Here is a 24301-nt window from a genome sequence, read left to right on the forward strand (position 1 = left end):
AAACCGAAAACAGAATTTTTGAACATTTTCAGACCCTTTACACAGTACTTAATTGAAGCATCTTTGGCAGCATTTACAGCATCAAGTCTATTTGAATATGACGCAACAATTGAGGGATGTTCATAAGGGTTCCAGTCAGGGCTCCGGCTGGGCCACTGTAGGACATTCACAGAGTTGTCCCTAAGCCACTCCTCTGTTGTCTTGCCTGGGGTCATTGTCATGTTGGAAGGTGAGCCTATGGCCCAGGTAGATGTCCTGAGCGCTGCAGAACAGGTTTTCATTGAGGATATCTCTGTACTTTGCTGCATTCAGCTTTCCCTCAACCCTGACCAGTCTCCCAGTCCCTGCTGCTAAAATATACCCCCACAGCATGATGCTGCCACCCCCATGCTTCACTGTTGAGATGGTATTGGACAGGCGATGAGCAGTGCCTGGATTCCTCCAGACATGATGTTTTGAATTGAGGCCAAATAGTTCAATCTTGGTTTAATCAAACCAATTAGTCTTGTTTCTCACAGTATGAGAGTCCTAAAGGTGCAAGTGGGCTTCCATGTGTTTTGCACTGAGGAGAGACACTCTGCCATATAGCTCAGATAGGTGGAGGGTTGCAGTGATGGTTGTTCCTCTGGATCTTTGTCTCATCCTCACAAAGGATCTCTGGAGTTCAGCCAGAGTGACCATCTCTTACTAAGGCCCTTTTCCCCTGATTGCTTAGTTTGGTTGGGCGACCAGCTCTTACTACAAGCAAAAAAAAAGTAATTGGACGTCTCCTTACCGGACAGTCTGATCATCCAACCAGCCGGCTGCACAGCTGGAAAAGTCATCATAATATGCCGCCCACAGCTGGGCCGGCGTGGCCATCTGAGCTGACATCTCTTGACAGGCTTTTTGAGCGTCTGTGAACGAGAGGGCGTAGCGGGCACTAACAGCCTGGTAGTGAAACACCACACCTACACACAGACAGATGGAGAGGAGGGTAAGAACTTATTTCTAACATTTTCCAACAAAAACAGAACTTTAAATCAATAAATCAGTGGGATGTAATCAATACTCATGGTATTGTGCCCACTAACAAATCAATCTTACATTGTGTGAGTTTCAGCTGAAATTTCACAGAGGAGCACATAAAATAATTAGTATTCAGTCCAAAGACTTCAATTAAAACAATTACACAATAACTCAAGTGGAAAACGAGATAACAAACACGACACAAACACAGAGAGCAACAGGACACAATAATTAAGTCACTGAGATGTTGATATGGGGAATCAATGTTATGAATGTTAAATTCAATAAGAGAACTGAAAGGGGTGGCCCTGTTAAAAAGCTGCAGTTATCACACATGAACACAAGTCCAAACAAAACAATAAAAATAATCAACTCAGAAAGATGAATATAAAGCCACTCTATGACTGAAGCAACACTGGAGCAAGGATTTCTTCAATTCCCATGCTTTAACTTTCAGTCAGTGGGGGCTGAACTCACCAGAGACCACCAGGGGCACAGTGTCTCTCTCATAGTCGTTACCCATGACAACCTGACAGTAATAAGTGCCTGAGTCGTTGGTACGGAGACTAGAGATCTCCATGGTAGCATTCAGGGGGTTGGCAGTGTATCCTGGCAGCGTGACACGGCCGATGAAAGCCTTATTCACCTGGATGACATCACCTTTGGCAAAGAGAGAAAAAGAGAGAGAGGTCATTTCATTGAGAGAGGCAGTTTAGATTTTAGAGATAACTTATGAGTGAAGAGGTGTACTTACAGGAAACTTATAGGCTTAGAGATACAGTATGGGTCTTCACAGTATTTCATTACTGAAGGGGATTTTGTCCTATAAGGACACACACTTTTTTTTTCATGAGTAAGGGCTTGGATTAACTATAACAAATAGATATTACAAATGAGGTTGTTAAGTAAAGGCTCCAGAAACAGCTTTAATAACTGCTCTTAAAACATGAAGATGAGATTAACCCTCCAGTTAGATCTAGGCATGAAAACATGCACGGTAAAGGACAAAGATTACCGTGTACAATCTAAAGGGTTTAAAGGGTAATTAAATGCTGGAACCAAAGTATATATTTCTAAACCTAATGCATACCACAAAGCACTTTTTGGCATATTGTAATATTACAAATGCAACTGTTGTTTGACTTTTATTCCAAGTCTTCATTTGTTGTTTAGGGTTTTTTGATATCTTGATAAATACAGTACCATGGACTTCTTACCGAGGTATTAGCGTACCATGAGATTTAGATACCGCTACATCCCCACTGGATGGACTAGGGGTTGACCAATAATTGGCCTGAGTGATTATTTTTATTTTATTTATTCTCACTATCCACAGTCTCAACAAATGTCCTTTATGTAACACAATTTGATTGGTTAGATTTTGTGTGAGTACTAGCCAATCAACTCTTAAGCCTGGGTACCACTGAGACAGTGAACATCTGGCATCACTTGCTGTTTTCTCAGGCTGACAGAGCTAAGGCTAGATTGTTTTTTTTCCTTCGTTTTTACAATACCGTTGCATCTCTACAACATATACATTGAATTTCTGAAACATAGTTTCGGTAGTTTAAAGGTGCAGTTTGTAAAACTGAATATCAACATCTAGAAGGGGGTTCTAGATTCCATTTCTCAGCTGGAAACTGTGGCAACCAGTTGAATTTAATGTGTATCTGTAATGTGAATACAATACAATACAATAACTTTATTTATCCCTTTTTTCCACTGTTACCATCGAAACATGTAAAAATCCAAGATGGCGGCATCCATGGAGGGGACCCTCCCTATGTATGAATTAAAAGTTTATTCTGAGTTTTTTTTTTTTTTTTTCAAAATAGCTAATTTTGAATTTAGATGACTAAACACGTATTTAGATAGACCATCTTAGAAATGTTTTGCTTTATTTTACCAAGTTTGTTCAGCTAAATGCTACTAGGCAAAATATTACACACTGCACCTTTAAGTTATTAATGATAAATGACTTGTGTCTAAGTATGTATTTTTCTCAAGAGTTTATTTCAATTTGTGTTTTTTATGCCAAAAAAGGCCAAATGCCATGACAGACATTTCTGTTGACAAATGCAGCTCTTGCAATTTACCTGTGCAATTATCCTCTGAGATGTTATAAAGAACATTTTTTCTTATCTGGAAGGTTAATGTGTGTTTTTATCAGGGGAAGTGTAAGCCGAATACCAGTATACCAGCAGGTCACTATTGGACAGCCTGGTTACAAATGAGATCATCAGCACAAGATGGCCACTATACTTCAGCTTCACTTTTCAACACTATGAAGACCTGGAGGTGTTCTGTCCATCTTAATATAAACCCCCAGCATTTATAAATTTCACTCACGCCCTATATAGAAATGCTTCTTCTACTTTTTAACCTGACTTTCTCTCTTAGTAGCATTGAATTAACATTTCATTGTAGAGAACCGATAAAGCTGTATTCACGAGAGGATTGTCCTGTAAGCACACGGCCAAAACTCTCCCTGCTTTATGACATAGTTTGGTGCTGAGTAGGTAATGCAGTGTTTTTTAAGCTTCCATTTTTATTGTAAACAACATCTGCAGCGTCTGAAAACAAGGTAAAAATACCAGTGAGACCAAACAGAGAAACGGTTAAGTTCTAGGCAGTAAACAAACTGAAAACACCAAATTTTCAAAGAAGCTCTGCACAGCATAACTCAATCTGCACCCTTTCCTTTCTTTGCTAAAATCCATTCAATCAGAGAGATTTGGAGCGTTTTAGCTACAATGGAAAAACCACTGCCAAGAAGATTTATCTCATCTTAATTCCAGTAGCTGCTTTTGTCAGCTTGTTAAAAGCCTTTGTTTCCGTTTTACTTGAGAGATCGTCAGATTAATTCATGAATAAGAAGATGAGAATGGTAATTATAATTCTTTTTTTACTTAAACAGTCATTTGATCCATATTTGATTAGTACTAATTTAAAGGTTCTCCCCAGTCATACCTGTTTTTTTCCTACTAAAGTCTAAAAAAGTAGGTCATTTCATGTCTCTCTGACCAGACCACTGTCTTTGTTTTACCTTTAGCAGAGAGTACAATATGCTCGGGAGCGGCGCCCTGTCCACCTGCTGCTGCTGGCCTGGTATGGGTCCACAGGAGGTGGGGAGGCTGGCTGGAGGAGGCGGTCTGGAGGGTGAACACACAGGGGAGGACAGCTTTGCCTGCCAGTGATTGTTGTACTGTTGGATGGGTGATCCTACGCATGTTGACTATGGAGGAGGCTGCACCTACAAAGGACAAGCAAGACAAAAGAAACCCATGAAACAAAGCAATCAAACAAGGTAGAGGGACAATTCACAAGCAGGAGAAGACAAAAAATCAGCAGGGAAGTATCTCATGAAATGAATGAGTCTGCTCATGATTAGAGAGTCGCTAAATCCTAGGACTATTTTTTTTGGACAAGGACGGGTATATGAGGGGATTAAGTAGTAATGTTGATCAGTTAAGGTTGAAATTTTGACATTTAAGCACAAAGTGTTTCAATTCTACATTTTGTGATTTAAAAAAGTGCATAACAACAGCCCTCTACAGATGCAACTGATTTTTTTTTTAATTTCTACTGGCTGATCTGGTACCCTGTGAAGTATGTGGCGCCATCTGTTGTCAACACAGAGCTCAATAGTTACTGCCCACTTCTTCCACAACCATTAAATTCATATATGGCAGCAAGAAGCTGAAATTTACATTTACATTACACCAACAGAGACTGTAATAACATTATATCTAAATACATGTCCAAAATGCCTTGGTATGCTGAACGTTAAGATGATTTAAGAGGCCTAGCCCAAACCCTGTAAACAATAGCCCAATGCTGTTATCCCTCCTACACCAAACCTGACTATTGGCAAAATGTAGTCAGGCAGGTATTTTCCCTGCATGGACCAAACCCAGACTCGCCCATCTGACTGCCAAACAAATAAGTGTGATTTGTCACTCCAGAGAACACTTTTCCACTGCCTCACAGTCCAGTGTCAGCGTGCTTTACACCGCTCCATCCGACACTTAGTCTTAGTGATGTGAGGCTTGCATGCGGCAGCTTAGCCATGGCAACCCATCCAATGAATCTCCTACACATTAATACATTAATACCAGAGGAAGTTCAGCTATGGAATCAGCAGTGTTGGCGACTTCTACGCACCATGCATCTAAGCAGTCATTGAGCCTGCTCTGTGATTTGTACGTGGTCTTCCGCTTTGTGGCTTAGTTGCTGTTGTTCCTAAATGCTTCCACATTCTGACATCACTTACAGTTGACTATTGAATATCCAGCAGGAATGAAATTTCACAAACTGTCTTATTGCAATTGAAGTAGTTGAGCTCTTTATTTTGTATTGCAACATTTTTGCAAGTGAGGCTACATGGTTAGGTGCTTGATCCTATACACTTGTGGAAACTGGTCTGATTGAATCACCTGAATGCAATAACTGACAGGTGTGGCCAAGTATAGTGTATCTTTGTTTCCCATGCAAATTATCTTTTGTTAAAATTGATTGTTAAATTCACTAGTAGAGGCAGAACCAGACAAAAACACAAAAGTATTGCGCATAGAGGCGGGATCAACCAGTCAGAGATGTTTTTGTGACAACATAGAATTGTAGGAAATGTGGTGCTGTTGACTAAAATAACGAATAAACCTTGTTTTTCTTAAAACAAGGCTGATGATATTCCAATGTATGTCTTTCATATGGTCAGTTGTCTTTGTTTGGCCATTAAAACTGTCTTTCATGGTTAAATTCACAGGCACCAGCAGGAGGGAGCACAATGTGGAAGCTTTGTAGCTATAAAGATAGGGTTAGTTTATCAGAGATGCCACTGTGACACTCAAGGATTGTGGGAAATGCAGTGCAAATGACGGTGATCAATGATAAACCATATTTTTCATCAAACAAGGTCGATAATGCATGAACTTGTGTCTCATTAGCAAAATGTGCAGATGTTAAAGTGCTTTAGTGCTGACGTGCTGGTGTATTTCACATGAATACAATGTGCTTGTGAAAATTGAAAGTTTGGCCTTGGCCTGTTTATTCAAAGTGCTGGTATGATTGCACATAGTCCTATTACACAATATTTGCATACAGAATCTGAAAAGACTAAATGATGTTGTAGCTGATAAGGGACAGCAGGAAGGAGGGAGTGGGCTACTCCTACCTCCCTCACAGCCCTATCCATTACCTTCTAAAGGCATTTTTTTAAATTGCAGGGTTGATGCTCCCTCAGCTGAAACTCTGGGGGTTAGTTACTCTTTAAAGGGTTAATATAATACAGCATTTATCAGTTACCAGCACTGGGTATATAGAGAAAGTTCAGCCTGTACATCAGCTTATTTGTAATTTAACATCTTTTTTCACACAATTCAGATAAGAAAATACACTAGAGGGATCTCATGTCCTTGCATATGTATGAAGTCACACATAACCTTCAACGTCATATTTCTACTGCTGTGATTTTTTGACTTTTTTCTCCCTTTGTGTTTTAAAAGGGATTGTGGCTTTCACTGAAACTAACTCAAATTGATTTCATGCAAGAAGAGCATCAATGTAAAGGCATTGTCACTGTAGGAGTCCATGGTTCTGCAGATTGATAACAGCTATTCACTCAGCCTGGTTGCCATGACATACCGGTTCAATGTAACCATGACAACAGGATCACCTGTATAGACATTATCCTCTAACCAACAAACTCCCATCTCCCTGTGGCTCTATCCTCTGTGTATCTCAGTGTAACATACCCTACGGGGACATTTTTAATATATGTAACAAAGGATGAAGAAGTTTTTCTGAAAGACTGAAGACTTTTAAAAGTAGATTTTAAATGTGTTTCTACAGTGTACTGAAAACTGTGTCATCGTTACAAAGATGCAGCTTTAAAGATTATGGGATATGACTGAAATGTTGGAATCTACAGAAACAGCTAGATGAAGGATCTTTAGATACTTTATTTTTATTTTCCTTTGAATCTGGAAAGAGAAAAACAAAGGCAAAGGTTTTAAACATATCCACCGTACACTCATTAATAATTCATGGTAAGTTCATGAGCTATTTCTGCTCACAAAATCAAGGACTGTCAACACAGTTACAAAAAGGCAGAAGACATCTTTATAAAGATTTAATAGGCTTAAAACTATTTACTGAAGCATTTTTTTGCATTGGTTTTCTTCTCCCGTCCTCTCTTCTGGAAATCCTCAGTGTTAGTCAATTTGTTTAAAACTAAATGAGCGTAACAAGAGAGCCTGTGCTAAAAAACAAAGCCTTATTTGGAATAATGCACATGCTGAAATTGAATCACCAAAAGATATTTCCATCTGCATTTAGATTGGCCAGCTTTCACAGGCTGAACCCCCTGAGAGCATCTCTCGGTGCTGAAGAACGCCCCCGCCGCCTTCCCCCCCAAAATATCAGATGTAATCACAGAATCACAATGACCAGGAAGATGGAAGAGAGGGAGTGAGGAGAAGAGGAAGGGAGGGGAGAGAGAGAGGAAAGCAGAGGTAAAGATGGAGGAGAAGGGGAAATTGAAGGAGCTGAAAGGAGGAAATTGAGTGAGGAGTTTGTCATTAGATGACAAGTGTACCTTGTAGCGTGGCGGTGACAGATGGAACAAAAGAAAAAGAGTCGAAAAAGAGGAAGAGGAAGCTGGGAGTGACATGAAAGGACACTCTCGATCATTAACAGATGCCATCTCTTATTCCTGTCAGTCCTCCTCCACAGACCAATGAGCTGCAAGGAGACTTTCAAGGCAGATATCATGTCCTTAAACTGAATCTGCAAACTGGATTTGATCATTTCAAGCCAAAAATAGACTTAAAGCAAAGTTTTTTGGTTTTATTGCCAAAAATACATAACACAGACGTGCTAATAAAAGCTTCCTGAACAACAAGTTATTAAGGATGATACAGTCAAAACACAACAGGATATGTAGCACAATACTGGGCTATCAGTAACATTTTATTACAAGTCATTTTAATGTACATTTTGTTTCATATACATGCACAGCAAAACAGGGATGTCAAAACTTTTTCCATTGAGGGCCACATGCAGAAATATATAAGGATGGTGGGGGTGCTTTCATATACCTCACCTTAAGGATATTAAAGTCAGCATAACCAATGTAATGTAGGTTAAGAAATGCTCAGTGATTGGGTATGCTTAAATGGCTAGTTGTTGGCCAACAAGGCAAAAAACCCAATCATTTTAAGGATTTGGGGGAGACCATCAAATTGCAGGGGGTCTTGGTTGGTTCTGGCTCACACTGACTTCACCCCTTGAAGTCAGATTATGAATAAATATGATTATTTTGTTTTAATTATCTGACAAAATTGAAAAATATCCTATTCCCTTGCTTTGTTTTATAAATGCAAGGACTGTTTAACTTTGAGCCTATAAAATTACCGAGTTCAAGTGTCTGGTTCAAAAATGTCATATTTTTGTCATTTCAATTCAAAATGTCTGTTAGGACAGCAACTTTGAAAAGATCATATAAATAAAAAATGTTTTTTAGAGGGTTTCAAATGAATTTGATTATTGATTTGTTGTGTTTCAACATCACTTGCCAGTCAACATCATTGACAGTTGAGCAGAGTGTTGTTTTGCTTTCTAACTTTCATTTATTATAATAATGAGAACAAATGATGTGAGGAAAAATGTTCATCAATGAGCAGTCTGTTCATCGTTCTTTGGCTCTGATTTGTATCCTGGATCTTTTGTTCCCTTCCTGTCTTTTCTGGACTTTTTAGGTGTTGCTCTTTTGTTATCAAATATTATTCAGTTTGCTGTATCATCCTGCCTGCCTGTACTTTTGGTGTCTGCATTTGGATCCAGTTTTGTCTGTTTGTAATCAGCTTGTAACAAGAATTCCTGGCACATATGCTTAGATGAAGCTATATTGTTCAAGCACTTTTCTGGAGTGGGTAAAAGCCTGTTAAAAAAACCCTGATGTACTCATAACTGCCCATACTTTCAGTTTAAGGTGTCCTGTCAACAGTATATTTAAGATTTATTGTTGTGCTTTTAGCCTTAATTTAGATTGGATAGAAGATAGAGCAGAGAATCAGGAGAGAGAGTAGAAAATGACATGAAAGCCAAAGGCTGGATTTGAACCCAGGCCGCCAGCTTGGAGGACTATATCCTCCATATGGTGCAACCTAAGCACCAAGCCATCAGCGGCCCACCCTGTCACCAGTTTTAAAGCAGTCTCTGTTTTGATGGTGGTCTAGGGGGATTTTTTTTCACGGCGATAGAAATTTTAACCACTATACTGCCAATGGCTACAAGGCAAAATTGGAATCACATTATAATCAATAACACATACAGGGCCCAGCTGTGTGTTGGTAAAAGTAATGTTCAAAAGTACAGTAACCTAGTTCTAATGAGAATTTTAAAGTTTACACTCTAGGGGCATTGAAAGTGTTGCACCCTCTGAGTCAGTTGTAACTTCAGCTTCAATTCCAGTTGAAATTTTAAAGCTGCCTAAAGTTGCCATGGTGATTGTGTTTGACCGGTGGGATAACTCAGCTGCTGTTTGGTGTCTGCAGTGAGTTCTCAGATTTGTAAAAGCATCTTGGGAATCGCATTTATGTTTTCAGCGTGTGGAGATAATGTCAACCATCAGTGACATAAAATGGCCTTATATTATTGACTATTCCACCACTTAGAGTTACAGCTGAGGTTTTTGTACTGATTCTAAGGTGAAGGCTTTAGTTATCACCTGATAAAATACTCACAGGTTTTCTTACAGTTTATGGACTATTGGCTGTTTACTTAAGTTATTTTCAGCTGTAGTCTGTGACATAGTTTGGTACTAACTGCAGTACTGTAACAAACATTCTATCAAGAAATGCTTATCACTGATTGGTCAAATGACACTTAAATTGCTACAGGATAAGCAGTGTAGAAAATGGATGAATGGAAGTTAATAGTTAACAGGTTTAACACAGTGTTTAGTCTGGGTTTAAGACCACAACTTATGACAGAATTCATCAAACTATATCCTCATGTGATCAGGTGATTGTATCCTGGCTTTTTGAGTAGGACTAGGATGATGTTGACCCAAAGATTCAGGATTATCCTGATCGGTCAGAGTGCTGGATACGGGATTCATTGAACAATGACCTCGGAAAATATTTTATTACAAGCTTAATTGTCCTGCACACAATGTAAAGTCTCCTTTAAATGTTCATCCTTAGGCTATTGATAAAAACAGAGTAACATCACTTCTCGCTCTCCAGAGTGCCCATGCTCCCGTCTGGCTGAAAGCAAGCTCTGTGTTTGAATGGCGGTCAAGAGGGAGACAGAGGTAGCATAGCGATTAAATGCTATTGCATTGCATTTTAAGCAAATCATTAAGAAGCCATAATTTATCACATGGATTTTTATCCTTTATTGACAAGGGAGAGTAAAAGAAAGCTCTGTGTCTTTGGGTCAGAACTAGAGAGGATTATAGCGGTCAGATGTTAGACCGTGTTTCTACTGACTTTAAGCTAGTGACCGCTCTGTAACAATAGGAGATGTAGTCTGCTTGCCTGTAAAAGGATTTTTCACACATTCACCAGCAAATTAACGATGATTTAAAAGTTGAGAATCAACTGATTTAACAAGGTTAAAATACAAGCATACATACGGGGCCAAAATGGGGACATTTGCCTAGTTTGACTGAGATAGTCTAAACAGAAATACACCTAAAAATCTGTAGGTTTTATAATTTTAAGCTACACTCTGAAACTATTGGATTTGGACTCTGAATAATCATTAAAGCATACGGTTGTCATATTTAAAGGCTTTAAAATTGGATTAAATTATCCAAACTTTCCCTTTTTTTCCCTTGGTTATAGTAATTACCTATCATTTTTTGTAAGCACAGTCCTGAAATCCCAGTCAAATGCTCTTTTAAAACTTTAATGAACCCTTCCACCACTAGTAGCCGCTGTAGCTTCAGTCAATGGCCACTGCCCTCCTGTCAGAACTTTCCCTGGCACTTTACCAGACATAAATACGAGAATCTTAGCAGATAGAATGTCACAGGAACAGCGCGGAATGATAGACTTTTTAACTAGAAAGTGGAAATAAAGGTTTATGTAGGCTTTGGAGGGTTGTACTTATGTAAAACTGAAAAGAGGCCACATATCAAAGCATGATATTAATCTGCTGGTGGAGCTAGCTGCTATTGTTAGCCACGCTCTACACAGCAGACTTATATTATATCTGCTGACAAATGCCCTGTGATGAATTTGACTGTTTTCTAGGCAATTTCTCTAGTCTACTCAGTTAAACACAATTTAAATGGGGCTTCAGCAGAATAGGAAAACAGATTCTATCTTTTGTAGCACTTTTTGTTAAATATTTGGTTGCAGATCTTTTCCGCCTCAGAAATTGAGGGAAGGAAAAACAGTGTGACAGAGTATTTAAACAGAATTTTTCTAGTGATGTGTAATAGAGTCGTGATATGATCACCAAAAGTCAACAAGGTGAAAGATGTTTACCTCCTACACAAAAGCTTTTAGCTTCACACTCTCTCTTGTTAGATGACAGAGCATGATGTAAACAATAGAGCGGTACAGAGATGTTGAATGTGCACTATTTACTATCTCCTGCAGTAAACTTTGTTATCCAGATGTCCTGCATGGGTTGAGAAAGATTGTACTGGTGCTTTATTTACTGCTTAGGGGCAACTTTGCCATGATTAAGTCTGGAATTACTGACCTATAAGTAAATCAGTCAAAATATCATTTTTTTAAACAGAAATATCTTGTTGTTTAATTGGGAAGTAATAACAGGTTACTACCTTATTCTGTTAATTTTGTGTGCAGATTTTGTGTGTTTTTGGATCTCAGTGCCACAAAACTGGACGTCATCATGATTGAATGTTTAACTGTATGCTCTGATAGCATTTTAATGATTTAAATAATGTTTTCATTTTGGGAAAAGCAAAGCATTTTATCATTTGAATGAAAATCTAGACGACCATCATGCTGCCAACCACAAGGAACATAATTAGAGAAATGAACTCATCTTTACAGGCTGCATGTGGCACCTCAAACCTACGATACTATCCTCAGGGGACCTGCAGCTCTGAGATGTTTTGTCTTTTTGTACCATAATTGTGAATTTTATGCGTCGCAGTAATGGAACAGATGGTGGACTAAACTTGCATAAATGGGTTTGGAGGTATTCCAGCTCAATCCCACAGTGCATGTCTGCAAACATCCTCAGCATGTCAGCTCTCATTTGCAACACTGAAATTAGCACAGACCTGTCCTGTGGATTTATGTGTGTTGAAAAATTAATGTGGGAACTTTTCTTCCTGTATTTTCTTTTTGCTGCTCCCTCTTTTCCTTTCACCAGTCTTTTTGTTTTTCTGTATGTGAGCACAGACATGATATTTTATTTTAGCTCAGAAGACGCATGTTAATGTCTGCAGTCAGTTAGAGGAAACTAAATACTGCAGGTGCAAGACTGAGAACTTACCCGAGCCTAAATAGAGCAGCAGCATCAGGGCAAAGAGGATCTGCCTCCCAGCTGTACACAAAGCGAGCGCCATCCTGGACCTACAGAGAGGGAGAGGCAGACAGAGCAGTGAGGCTGGGCCCGAAGACAAACACAACAAAATAGTGTTTAACACAGCCAGAGGTTAAATATAACATTCATGCATGCATAAAACACAGTTTAGCAGACAGAAACACTTTTGTTTTTTATGTACCATGAATCTGAGTTTTTATTCCAGCAACCCTGCAGCTATTTGTTTTCAGTGTTTCCATCCTCCTAAATGTAAACAAATGTTAACAAAGAGGGATTTCAGTAAATACAGAAGTGTGCAGCTATGAGTGTAGGCATGTTTTAACCCTGAAGACAAACAGTTCTTTCTTCAAATACTGTGTGCGGTATAGCTGCACAATTTTAGCCGCTTTAATTATTATTACAGTATGCTATTTCACTATCATTACATTTATACTTGTATAATTACACAGTAAAAGTCTACATTTTTTTGCAGTAAGTAAAAATGAATATTTTGTGTTAACATATAATGCCTTTTCACTCAGCTTGAGTACATTTTACTTGTTGGAAAAAGGCATAAGCATAAAATTATCCATGCTTTCACAATTTTGAAGCAGTCACATTAGACTTGAGGTAACTGCTACCATTTGATTAATCTCTGTATTTAGAGGGGAAAAATTAAACTGATTTTCAAATCAATTTTAGGGTCAGGCGATGTAAAACACAGAGAACATCACACCTGAAAATTCAGTTATGGCTAGTAACCACTCTTAGATCTCTGTGCATTTGTAGCATTTTTGCAGCATTGAATGTCACATGTTATTGAGGTGTGGCCTACATCTAACAACTATACTGTGTTTATTGTCAAACCTACGGAGGAATCATATGGCTCATCTGTGGGGTGTTGCCATCGTTGCCAGCCGCCATGACTGCAGTATTATGCTGCCTGCTGACTGTAATAGTAGATGGTTGATAAAAAGGTTAGACAGCCACTAATCAGATGATGTCAACTCTGGTTAGATTTTATAAATTAGAAATCATTTACCTATGTCCGATGTTGTGAAGGGTTTAAAGGCTGACCAATTACTAGCCTGGCCAATTATTGATGATGATGTTCGGCATTTAACCGTTAATCAGTATCTGTATTTTATTTTCACAGATAATTGATAGAATTAATTACAAGGTCTATTGTAGGTTGTTTCCACCTCTGTTTTGTTTAAGTTCTCAACTACCAGCCAATCAACACTGTGGCCTGGGTGACATTGACACAGTGAGCGTATGGCATCACTTCCTGTTCTCTGTTGCTATGGTGTTGCGCTGTACGATCTTTCTTGTTGACTTAGCTAGATCTAAATGATTTATTATCCTTAATTTTTTAACATGCAGTTTTGCTTGTTTACCCGATAAGTAAATTTTGTTTGTCATAACAAATGAGTAGGGATTTCAAACATCACTTATCGGTTTCATGCACTACTAATAATCTGTATCGATATTTGCCCCAAAAACTAATATCTTTTCTGTGTTAGATACTGAGAAAAGTAACTCATTTCATTACTACATTACCAAATGAGAAAAATAGAGTATTAAAGGGATACTTCAACATTTTGGCAAATTCGTCCATTGCCATAATTCCTATAGTCTTAGTAATAGGTTTGTTACCTTCAGTTGTCGGTGCAAGCTATTTTTAGATCGCCACTGCCGAGTTTGGACCTGCTGTGCCAACTCAATGTAAGCAGATGGTATTCCAGCTTTCTCTCATCAAACTCATCAAATACACAATCCAACAACTTCAAACTGCTCTCGTGGACAAGTTGTGACCTGTACATTCACCACGCTATGAAATAATCATGGAACATTATGAGATGGAGATGTTTTAAAGCTGAATGCAAAGCCGGAACTACACTCCAGACATGGCTAGTTCCTCATAAATAGTTCCGAGTATTTGCTTCATGCATTGTAATGTTACATAATTATGCGTTATTGTTTCATAGCATGGTGAATGTGCAGGTCACAACTTGTCCACAAGAGCGTTTTGGAGTTGTTGGATTGTGTATTTAATGAGTTTAATGAGGGAAAGCCAGAATACCGTCTGCTTACATTGAGTGGGCACAGCAAGTCCGAACTCGGCAGCAGCGATCTAAAAATAGCTTGCACCGACAACTAAAGTTAACGAACCTATTACTAAGACTATAGGAATTGTGGCAAAGGATGAGTTTGCCAAAATGTTGAAGTATCCCTTTAAAGTACTTTTGCATTACAAAAAATGCAAACTCTTTAACTACTCATTCCGGGTGTCAGTTATAAAAATGCCATGCAGCCAGCTGAAATGTCTGCTTTTGTATGTATGGACAGAATAACCAAATAATAACAAATAACCAAATAATACAGGAATAACCAATTTCATGCAGGATGTGCGCATTCCTGAGTGCCTTATTGAGAGGGCTTGAAGGCACAGCAGACAATACAACAAGAGGTTTGGAACTTAAAGTCTGTTATGATGTTTTTGCCCTTGTCCAAAAATTCAGCATAATGGGGATAACTCCACAAATTCCACAGTATGATGCCACCCTCTCTGCCCAGCTTAATCAGCTAGCCATTTGCATGTATCGACACAGCTGTGTTTACTTCCCACTGGCATCAAGGTACTCGTCACAAATATAACTACCTATCTGCCACATGCCAATAGGTAGGAGAGAAACAGAAACTGTGCACAAGCTTTGGGGATTTGCAAAACAAACCTGTTCTGTTACTCATTACAACAGAACAGTAATCTGAGTACTTTAACAGATGAGTTTGTTGCTGGTTACCCCAACACTGCCTATGTCTAAGATCTGTTTCAGAAATAGGGAAAGTGTGAAATATTTGTGAAGAGCTGCTGTTTAATGAAACAATATTTAACTTGCTGGATAGGCAACAGTTAAATCATCACAAACTAGTAGTACTGGTTTTTAAAATACAATGACTAGCAGACTGCTATATATGAGCTCAGTTTATGTATCGCCTGGAGTTGAGCGATACAACAGCATCTACAAATCAGAGAGGTCAAAGTAATTCTGCTATTCTTGATCCTCTGAATAACTCAGTCCTCTGTGCAGTCAGTGAATCTGTGGTGTATTCACTCTCACACAAAAAGACTCTTCATGAAATAGAAATAAAGGTGTGAGTAATGTGCACTCCCTTTTACAGTTTATGTCTGTTTTGACTGAACTCCGCAGGTTTTACCACATCTTTACATTTCTGCAAAGTCACATTGAAAGTCATGGTAGTAGTAGAAGTAGATTAGTCATTTTTATTCAGTCATCAAAGCGCAAAAATGGCAAAGAAGAAAAATGTTCACTTCTTCAGTCAGTTTCCATTCAAACATGCAAATGTTATAGTGACATACAGCAGCAATGTCTACCAGTTTTCCCTGGGCTCTTCCATAGTCATTTACCCTATGAAGTGTCCTCCTGACTGATGTTTCTGTAATGTTTCTCAAGCACTAAAGGAATAGTTTTGCATATTCTCAAATGTATCTCATTATATCTGACTTCACACAGAATTGCAAAAGAGAAAAGCGTCCCAGAATATGATAGCAGATCATGTTATAGATGAGGATATGCTTCACTAAGTTTTGGCTGAGACTGGATACGCAGACATATTTATTCAACCCCAGAACATGGCCTGAAGACATGTAAGCAACGCTGGCACAGCTCTGCGAGAAGGAAAACATTACATTCTTGGTCAGTATAGCAAGCAGTGAGAAATGCATTCACTAAATTGGCAACATTTACCATCAGCAGTGATTGGATGTGAAGTGTGGCTAAAGTTTAAAAAAGTTTCGCTGAAGGTGGAAGGGGCATTGCTTTGCAAGTTAGCTTGCTGCTGTTGGTGTTTTTGTAAATGGAGGTCATTTTAACCCCTTAACGCCTGTTGTTGCATATTTGATACATACTTTAATGATACCTCTATCTAATCAATATGCTTACTAAATTACTAAAATAAATTCTGAATACAATCTTATAAATGACAAAAATGCCCTCAAGTGGGTTATCAGTTACCAAAAACACCAAATGAATAAAATGAGATACTCAAAATATAATTGTTAAATTTTGGAAATTTTGATTTTTTTCAAATTTCAGTAGAAAGTTTAATGAACATTTCAGTTCCAAAAAATTAGAATTTTCTGGTTATCATTTGTGTTTTCAGGCTTTTAGGGGTTAATATTTAGATAATATTTTGTGTGCTTTTATACCTTTACTTGGATAGGAGAGTGCATTGTAAGACTGAACAGTTTAAGGCTGTTAAAAAAATAAATTGTGATAACATTAAAATCCAAAATAGCCATTTCAGGTGTAATTTTCTGAGTTGATTGAACACATTTTCAGTTTTAACTAAACAATATTCAAGTGTTTTTCGTCATTGTGCTCAAATTACTTAACAATTATCCCTCAATCTGCAGAGTTTTCCCAGAACACCTTTGCACATTAGACACTTTTACACCATGAGTGAAGTTACTTTCTCTGTTGGAGAAGTCCTGCCTGCAGGGAGAAACTACAGTATTAAGTGGATGGTTTACTGAACATGGCAGAAGAGGGGTCCCTGGTTAAGTGTGCACTTTCCGCTTATTTTCCCTTAAGTTGAACTATCTTGGTTGGAATTAATGTTCAAAATTAAAGTATGTGATAGAAATATGGGAAAATTACAGTGGATGAAGACCAGCTTTATGAAAAATACTTAAACATGTTGTCTTGAGTTGGATTTAAACAGAATTTGTAAGATTAGGAAAGTCTCCACAAGTTTAACTTATAAAAGTCAAAGGTCTCAAGGCGCAGCCGTTGGGAGGAGGGTTTCTGATTCGGGGACCTTAGAATTCTGTCGCTGTTTTTGCAGGTGATGTAATTCTGTTGGCTTCCTCAGCTGGGGACCTGAAGCAGACATTGGTACAGTTTGCAGCTGAGTGGGAAGCGGCGGGATGAGAGTCAGCACCTCAAAGTTTGAGGCCATGGTTCTCTGCCTGAAAATGGTGGATTGCTCTCACCGGGTGGGGAGTGAGTCTCTGCCCCAAGTGAAGGGTTCAAGTATCTTGGGGTCTTGTTTATGTGTAAGGATAAAGGGAGTGTGAGATTGACAGACAGATTGGTGCCGCACCAGCAGTACTGCGGGCGTTGTGTCGGACTGTTGTGGTGAGGAGGGAGCTGAGCTGAAAGGCAAAGCTCTCCATTTACCGGTTGATCTACCTCCCAACTCTCACCTATGGTGATGAACTCTGGGTAACAACCGAAAGAATGAGACTGCGGATAAAAGCGGCTGAAATGAGTTTTCTCTGGAGGATAGCTGGGCTCAGCCTTTGCAATAGGGCGAGGAGTCCAGACATCCAGAGGGAACTAAGAGTAGAGCCGCTGCTCCTTTGAATTGAAAGGAGCCAGTTAAGGTGGTTTGGGCACCTGATCAGGGTGCCTCCTGGGCGGGCACGTCCAGCAGGGAGGAGACCTCAGGGAAGACCCAGAATCCGTGGAGGGATTACATATCCTGTCTGGTCTGGGAAATGCCTCAGGATCCCCCAGCAGGAGTTGGAAAGTGTTGCTAGGGAAAAGCCTGCTATCACTGCTACCAGGCCCTAAAAAGTGTAAGAAGACGGATGAATGGACCAAACATAAATGTGTGAAAAATGTATTTCCAATACTTAAAAACTTTGACGTAATTCATCCATCCATCCATTTTCTATACTGTTAATTACATTCGGTGCGGAGCTGCAGCCTATCCCAGCTGTTATCGGGTGACTGGTGGGGTACACCCTGGACTGGTCGCCAGTCAGTCAGTTTCAACCAAAAGATCTGAGCAGTTTCAAAATGTTTGGTTTAACAATGTGCATAGGGTAGGAAATATGGGAGAAAGAGCTGGGGTAAAATGAGGGGAAATAACTTCGAGTCGGACTTGTGGCCCACTTAGAAGAATACAGCCTCTGTGAATGGGGCACAACCTAACTGCTAGGTCTCTGGCACCATATGAAACAGAGTTTTTGAAGTACTTTGAAGTAAATAGCTGCAAAATACAGTTGGTTCACTTGGGAGACCTAGTTGTCAGCTAATCTAAAGATTGAAAGATATGTTCCCTACTCCTCTGGTTTTTATGCTGAAGTGTCCTTGAGCACGATTCTGAATCTCAAGATTAGAAAAGCACTATTTAAGTGAAGTCCATTTCCAATAAGCATGTCCTGTCAGGTGAAGCAGTTAAGTGATTCTCGTGTTTTCAGGTGAAGGGCAGCTCGCTCCTTTGAGAGTTTGAAAAAGCTCTTTCATGCATTTATTTCATAAAACCTCTTCAGGTGAGACACAAATCTATGGCAACAGCAACAAAAAGAGCCGTGCTCTTCATTTGGAATGAAGCATGAAAACACGCATAGAGTTTTGACCTAATGAAATAAAGTGTTGACACTGCCCTCTTTTAGCCCTGTTGTTTGAAGCCTGTCAAACAAATCTCGCACATGTTCAAGAATCTGAAGCAGGAAGGCAGGAGGCAGCCAGAGACTGTGATCCAACCTGACCTTCACAAGGTTTTTTGGATAATCAAATTATTCATACTTTATATTCGTTTTTCTGATTTATTGTAATGTGATTGCCACAACAGTAAAAAGGAATTAAAATAGCTGGAAATGACCTTGAGCACTGGATCCTTGAAAAGTAAATGAAGAGATTTTCACACAGAATCACAAAGAGAGGCAGATAATGTAAAATATCCATTTGATTTATCTGTCTTCTAAAGTATTAAAAAACAAAATTGTGTTTTAAGGGCACTTAGAAGAACAGCAACAGAGCAAGAAAGCTTGTATTCAATGGTTTCTATTTAGCAGCTGCCTTTGTATCAAGCCAGAACTCCCTCCACCTCAAAGCTACAGCTGCATCTGTTGCTATAATGACCATTTTGTAGCTTGATATCATTGACAAGTCTACCTTATTCTTACTCCATAAACCGAGTGATGAATCTAAAGAGAAAAACTTGACTAAAGATTTTCAAATACAAATTTTTCACAGGAAAAGATGGATGGGCTGCTGGTGTACTGCAGTGATCCTGGTGCATTCCTACTGCACAACAAAAAGGAAATCCTACCACACATTAGAAATGAGCTGCTGACTTTGCCAGAGGATTTGGCTTGAGGCCCGAAGTCCCACAGCTCAATAAAAGTCGTCTGAAACAGAGCTTTATTGCCCTGTACTGGTATGAAATGAAGATGTTAAAGAGGAAATGCTGTCTGAAGCAAACACAGCTTTGTTCGCTAAAGATAGTTTATACAGGCGGGGATAAGAAACACCAATAACTCTGAATAATTCATTCACTTCTGGACAAAAAATGGTTCTTTATACCTGCCTGACTACACACTTATTGCCAAGAGAGACTTGCTAAAAGCCTGTTTTAAGACATTGAGAAATAGGTCTGTTGCTAATGTTTGGAATGACTAGATTGCAGTTACATAAAGTAAATAATTTATCCAGCAAAGCAAAAAGACCTCTTTGCATACACCAAGGTAACAGCCACTCATGCCAACAGCATCCCTGATGCCTAGAAAGAAGATTATGCAACACCAGTTCAGCTCTTTTTAAATTACAAGAATAATGGCCGCTCTCTTTTCCGTGAAAGCTGGGTAAAACCCTCAGCTGTATAAAACTGGAGCGTGTTAGGCAGTGAAAAGGATTCCTCTCTGAAGGTAAAGCTCTCTGTGACACCTACAAAACTATACTGTCGTTACACAACTATTTGCCGGGCACTTTTGAATCGTGGGCGACCCAGTTGAAAAGAAGATTCTGATGCGGGTGAGATCACGCTGTGCCACACACTTTGAGGCACCCCGTGTCTAAAGGTGGGTGAGGACCACATGATGGGCTGTGACAGATTGGGGTCGAGCCTGTTGGACTCTCTGCAATGTTGAGGGCCTGAAACATTGGGTGAGCTTGCTGGGCAGGAGACAAGCGATTTCTTAGGGCTTGGAGAGGGTCATGACACCAAGGAGTTTGCCCAGTCTTGTAAGCAGAGAGCATTAGAGGGTGCTGTGTTTGAGGGCCTGGGACTGGCGTGAGCCCAACAGACACTATCTACAGCCACAGAATACAGAGTGCAGCCTGTGGACATCTCTATGGATACTATACAACATACAACACTGTGAGCCTATAGACAGCCGCCTTTCAAAGTTTTACCAGAGGGGATTTACAACATACAGTGAGCTGGCCATCCTGTGGCACCAGCTGCATACTAACCAGCAGCACCTTTTGTTAAGGACGAGACATCAGATGTCAGGAGCGCCTCCCTGTAAATGCCCCTCGTCACTCTCACAGGAGCAGTTGTCTTAAGCAGAAAAGAGCCAGAAGTCTCTAAAATGCTTCAGTGGTCTTCAATGTGGACGTCCATCCGACACAATTTCACGATGTCGCCTGAATAGGACGCATTCTCGGCTCATTGTAAGAGAGGGGAATGTGGAGTGGAGTGACAGAGATCCACAGAGAGCTAACAGACGAGGCTGGCAGAGCTACAGTATAGCTCAGCACTGAGCTGTCAATCTGTGGAAACTGGAGACCAAGAGGCCTCATGATCTTCATGACGCAGGCCCTTCGACCCAAATCCCCTTTGGTTCTGCAGTTGGTGGGAAAATAGCTTGAAGAAAAAAAACGTGAAAAGTGTGAAGAACATCATGTCAGCTGCTGTTGTGGTTAAAGGATAAATCATGTTTGCGAGCACAGCATGGCAGCTTTATGCTTACAATACCTCCATCACGCCACACTGAACTGTGTGTGAGTGTGTTTTCACTGCAAAGGTTTACTTAATCAGGCCAGGTTCAGTCCCATGTTGATACTTTACACGCACATGCACCCAAAAACACACATGGTGCTGCAGTACTGCGACTCCTAAGCCTCAAACCAAACCCCAGCCCATGCACACGGTAGGTCACTGAATCTCACCTCAGTCATTCATGTGCAAAAGAGCATGTACACAAGGCAACACACACTCAAAAAACACACAAGAGCACAAAAACACACACCGGCAGCTGGCATTTCTGTTAGACAACAAATAAACTGAACGCATGAATTAAAAGTTTTCAGAGTGACCCACATAATACACTTTAGTAGTTTTACAAAGGGTTTTTTAATGGGTTTCAACTATACAAAAGAAACTAGCTCACTTTGAAAAGGCAGCTGTCGATTTTCCAGTCCATAAAGATCTAAAACAACAACTGTTGCTAGCGCATTTTATCAGCATTGTTTAAAGCTAGCTAGCTAAGGAACATTTGCTAAGTGAAACCCTGTCTCCGGAAACCCTTCAAAGATTACATTCAAAGTTTTTTGCAAGGAAATGAAACTATTGGCATCCCTAAAATGCTAATTTGCTAGAGTTAACCTCACAAAACCAAATACAGGAAAGGCATTGCTAACATTTGCTGAAGCTTAACAAATGCAGCAATTTAGCATACAGCAGCTGGCTTCTGACTTTCACATAGACAAAAGAAAACTTCTTTGTTGCTCACAGACAACTTATTTGCTGGTTTATAAAGGTCTAAAAATACAAATGTTACTGGCACTTTTTATTGACTAGCTAGCTAGCTAGCAAAAGAAGACTTGCTGAAGTAAACCCCTCCAACTCTTGTTCTGATGAAACTATTTTGAATCCCTTCAGTTTAACTTGTCAAAGTAAACCAAAACAAATATAATATCAGGGCTTACTAATGTTAGCCAAAACTCTGTGAATGTTGTTTTTGTTTCCATGGCTAGCTATTTCACAAAAACATCTTAACTTTGCAAATAATTTCTACTAAACCTTTTCACTGGCCAAGTGAGTGACTATACTGCTAAACACAAAACCAGGACCCTCATAATGCACATTCATATTCATACTGTCGGAGGCCCCTTAAGACACTAATCGGCACTTGTGCTTATCTGCAGGCCTATTATCTGTAGTGAGATGTACCTGCATAAGCAGTGGGATTGTGTGGGAGCGAAAACTTTTGTATAGAATAGGCAGAGAGTTGTGATGATATGCTACCGTTGGTTAGCTGGAAAATGCTAATAAAAGTTCCTGTTAACTTGGAACAGTAAGCGTGATCGTTCACATGACATGGTGTCAGAACTGAAGAACTGAACGCCGACTGGAGTTGGCAAAGTTTGGACCACCGGAACAGTTTGATTTTTTGCGGCCTTGGCAGAACAGTCCCAGGCACAGTGAGTCAAAACAGAGTGCATGCTCACGGTGTAGTAGAAAACATCTGAAGAGCGAACTCTGCCCAGCACGTAATAAAAGATGTCAGGAATGTAACAAAATAGGACACTTTGAGGCTGCATGCAGGACCAAAATAACAAGTGAAGTACTGGCAGTGGCTCCTACAGAGACAATCAGTGATGAGATGTTTTTCTTGGGAGCTGTGACAGAGCCAGAAACAGCTGTAATAGAGCAACCTGACACAGATGGGGACTGGAGAGTGACATTGTCTGTTAACGACTGCCTAGTCGAGTGCGATACCGGGGCTGACATCACAGTTATGTGTCACCAGACATACAACAGGCTGACTCACCGACCCAGGCTGTTCAGAACCAGAAGCAGCGCCACCAGCCCAGGAGGAGAGGTAAAATGTGCAGGAAAATTCCTAGTCTCTACCCTGTGCAAGGGACAAAAATATGCATTTACAGACAGTTATCAGTGGGCCATTCACACAAAATCTGTTGGGCAGGTGTGTTGCCAAGAGAATGGGGCTAGTTAAAAGACTAGATTCAGTTAATTCAGAGGCACACAATGACATATTTGGGGACATTGGGCTGCTGAACCGTGAACCCGTGAGGATCAAGCTAAAGCCAGATGCTGAGCCCTATGTTACATCAACACCCCGTAGAGTGCCTTTTCCCCTCCTCCCAAAAGCTGAGCTTAAGTGCATGTTAGCTGTGGGCATTACAGAACCTGCAACTGAACCCACTGATTGGTGTGCTCCCATGGTCAATCAAGCATGGAGGAACACAACAAGCGGCTGGAGGCAGTTTTAAAGACTATTAAACAGTCCGGGTTGAAACTCAACAAATCAAAGTGTCGCTTCAGCCAGTCTGAGATCAACTACTTTGGACACACAAATCAGTGAGAGCGGCATAAAACCAGATGCAAGCAAGGTGAGAGCTATTACGGAGATACCAAGCCCAACTAACATCTGTGAGCTACGCCAGGTCCTGGAGCTTATCAGCTACCTGGGAAAATTTCTACCAGATCTCTCGACCATTCTTCACCCTGTCACGAAGCTGCTCAAAAAGGAGAGTGAGTGGGTATGGGGTAAACTCCAGGAGCGAGCACTAGCAAAGGCAAAGGCTTTGCTCTTATCAGCGCCAGCACTTGCTTACTACGGCTCCACCCGCAAGACAGTTGTCAGTGCAGATGCAAGCAGCTACGGCCTGGGAGCCACACTACTACAGGATCATGATGGTGAGTGGAAACCTGTTGCTTTCTGCTCACACACATTGATTAAAAAAAATCGCTACTCCCAGATAGAGAAGGAGTGCTTGGCGGCGGTGTGGTCATGTGAGAGGTTTTTACGCTTCAGCACTGCAGTCAGGGCAGAACTTCAGAGTTAAGATGGATGGGGAGAAAGGATGGAAAACTTCAGCAGAAGTTGTTGAGAAATCAGCAAAGCCACGATCTTACATTGTAAGGATGGACGATGGAGCGGTGATGCGACGCAATAGGAAACACCTACAGCCCATTCCAGACAGCATCAAGCCTGCCAGTCCACAGGATCAACCCAAAGGAAGCCCTAAACAGCTGGTTCATCACCCAACACCAG

At 40.1% G+C, this 24301-nt stretch overlaps 1 protein-coding gene across 5 annotated transcripts in view; it reads right to left on the reverse strand.

Moving 5' to 3' along the window:
• LOC121519726 (neurocan core protein-like) overlaps positions 1–24301 on the reverse strand; it is an 89256-nt gene that overhangs the window by 51412 nt on the left and 13543 nt on the right. For all 5 annotated transcript variants that reach the window (XM_041802567.1, XM_041802566.1, XM_041802565.1 and 2 more), the window contains exons 2-5: positions 12493–12572; positions 4055–4261; positions 1486–1668; positions 776–950 (exon numbers count right to left, since the gene is read on the reverse strand). In XM_041802567.1, the coding sequence (XP_041658501.1) occupies positions 776–950; positions 1486–1668; positions 4055–4261; positions 12493–12565 (638 nt within the window). In that variant the 5' untranslated portion in view covers positions 12566–12572. The remainder of the gene's footprint in view (positions 1–775; positions 951–1485; positions 1669–4054; positions 4262–12492; positions 12573–24301) is intronic.

This window comes from Cheilinus undulatus, linkage group 13, assembly GCF_018320785.1.
Source record: "Cheilinus undulatus linkage group 13, ASM1832078v1, whole genome shotgun sequence".
Classification (NCBI taxonomy): domain Eukaryota; kingdom Metazoa; phylum Chordata; class Actinopteri; order Labriformes; family Labridae; genus Cheilinus; species Cheilinus undulatus.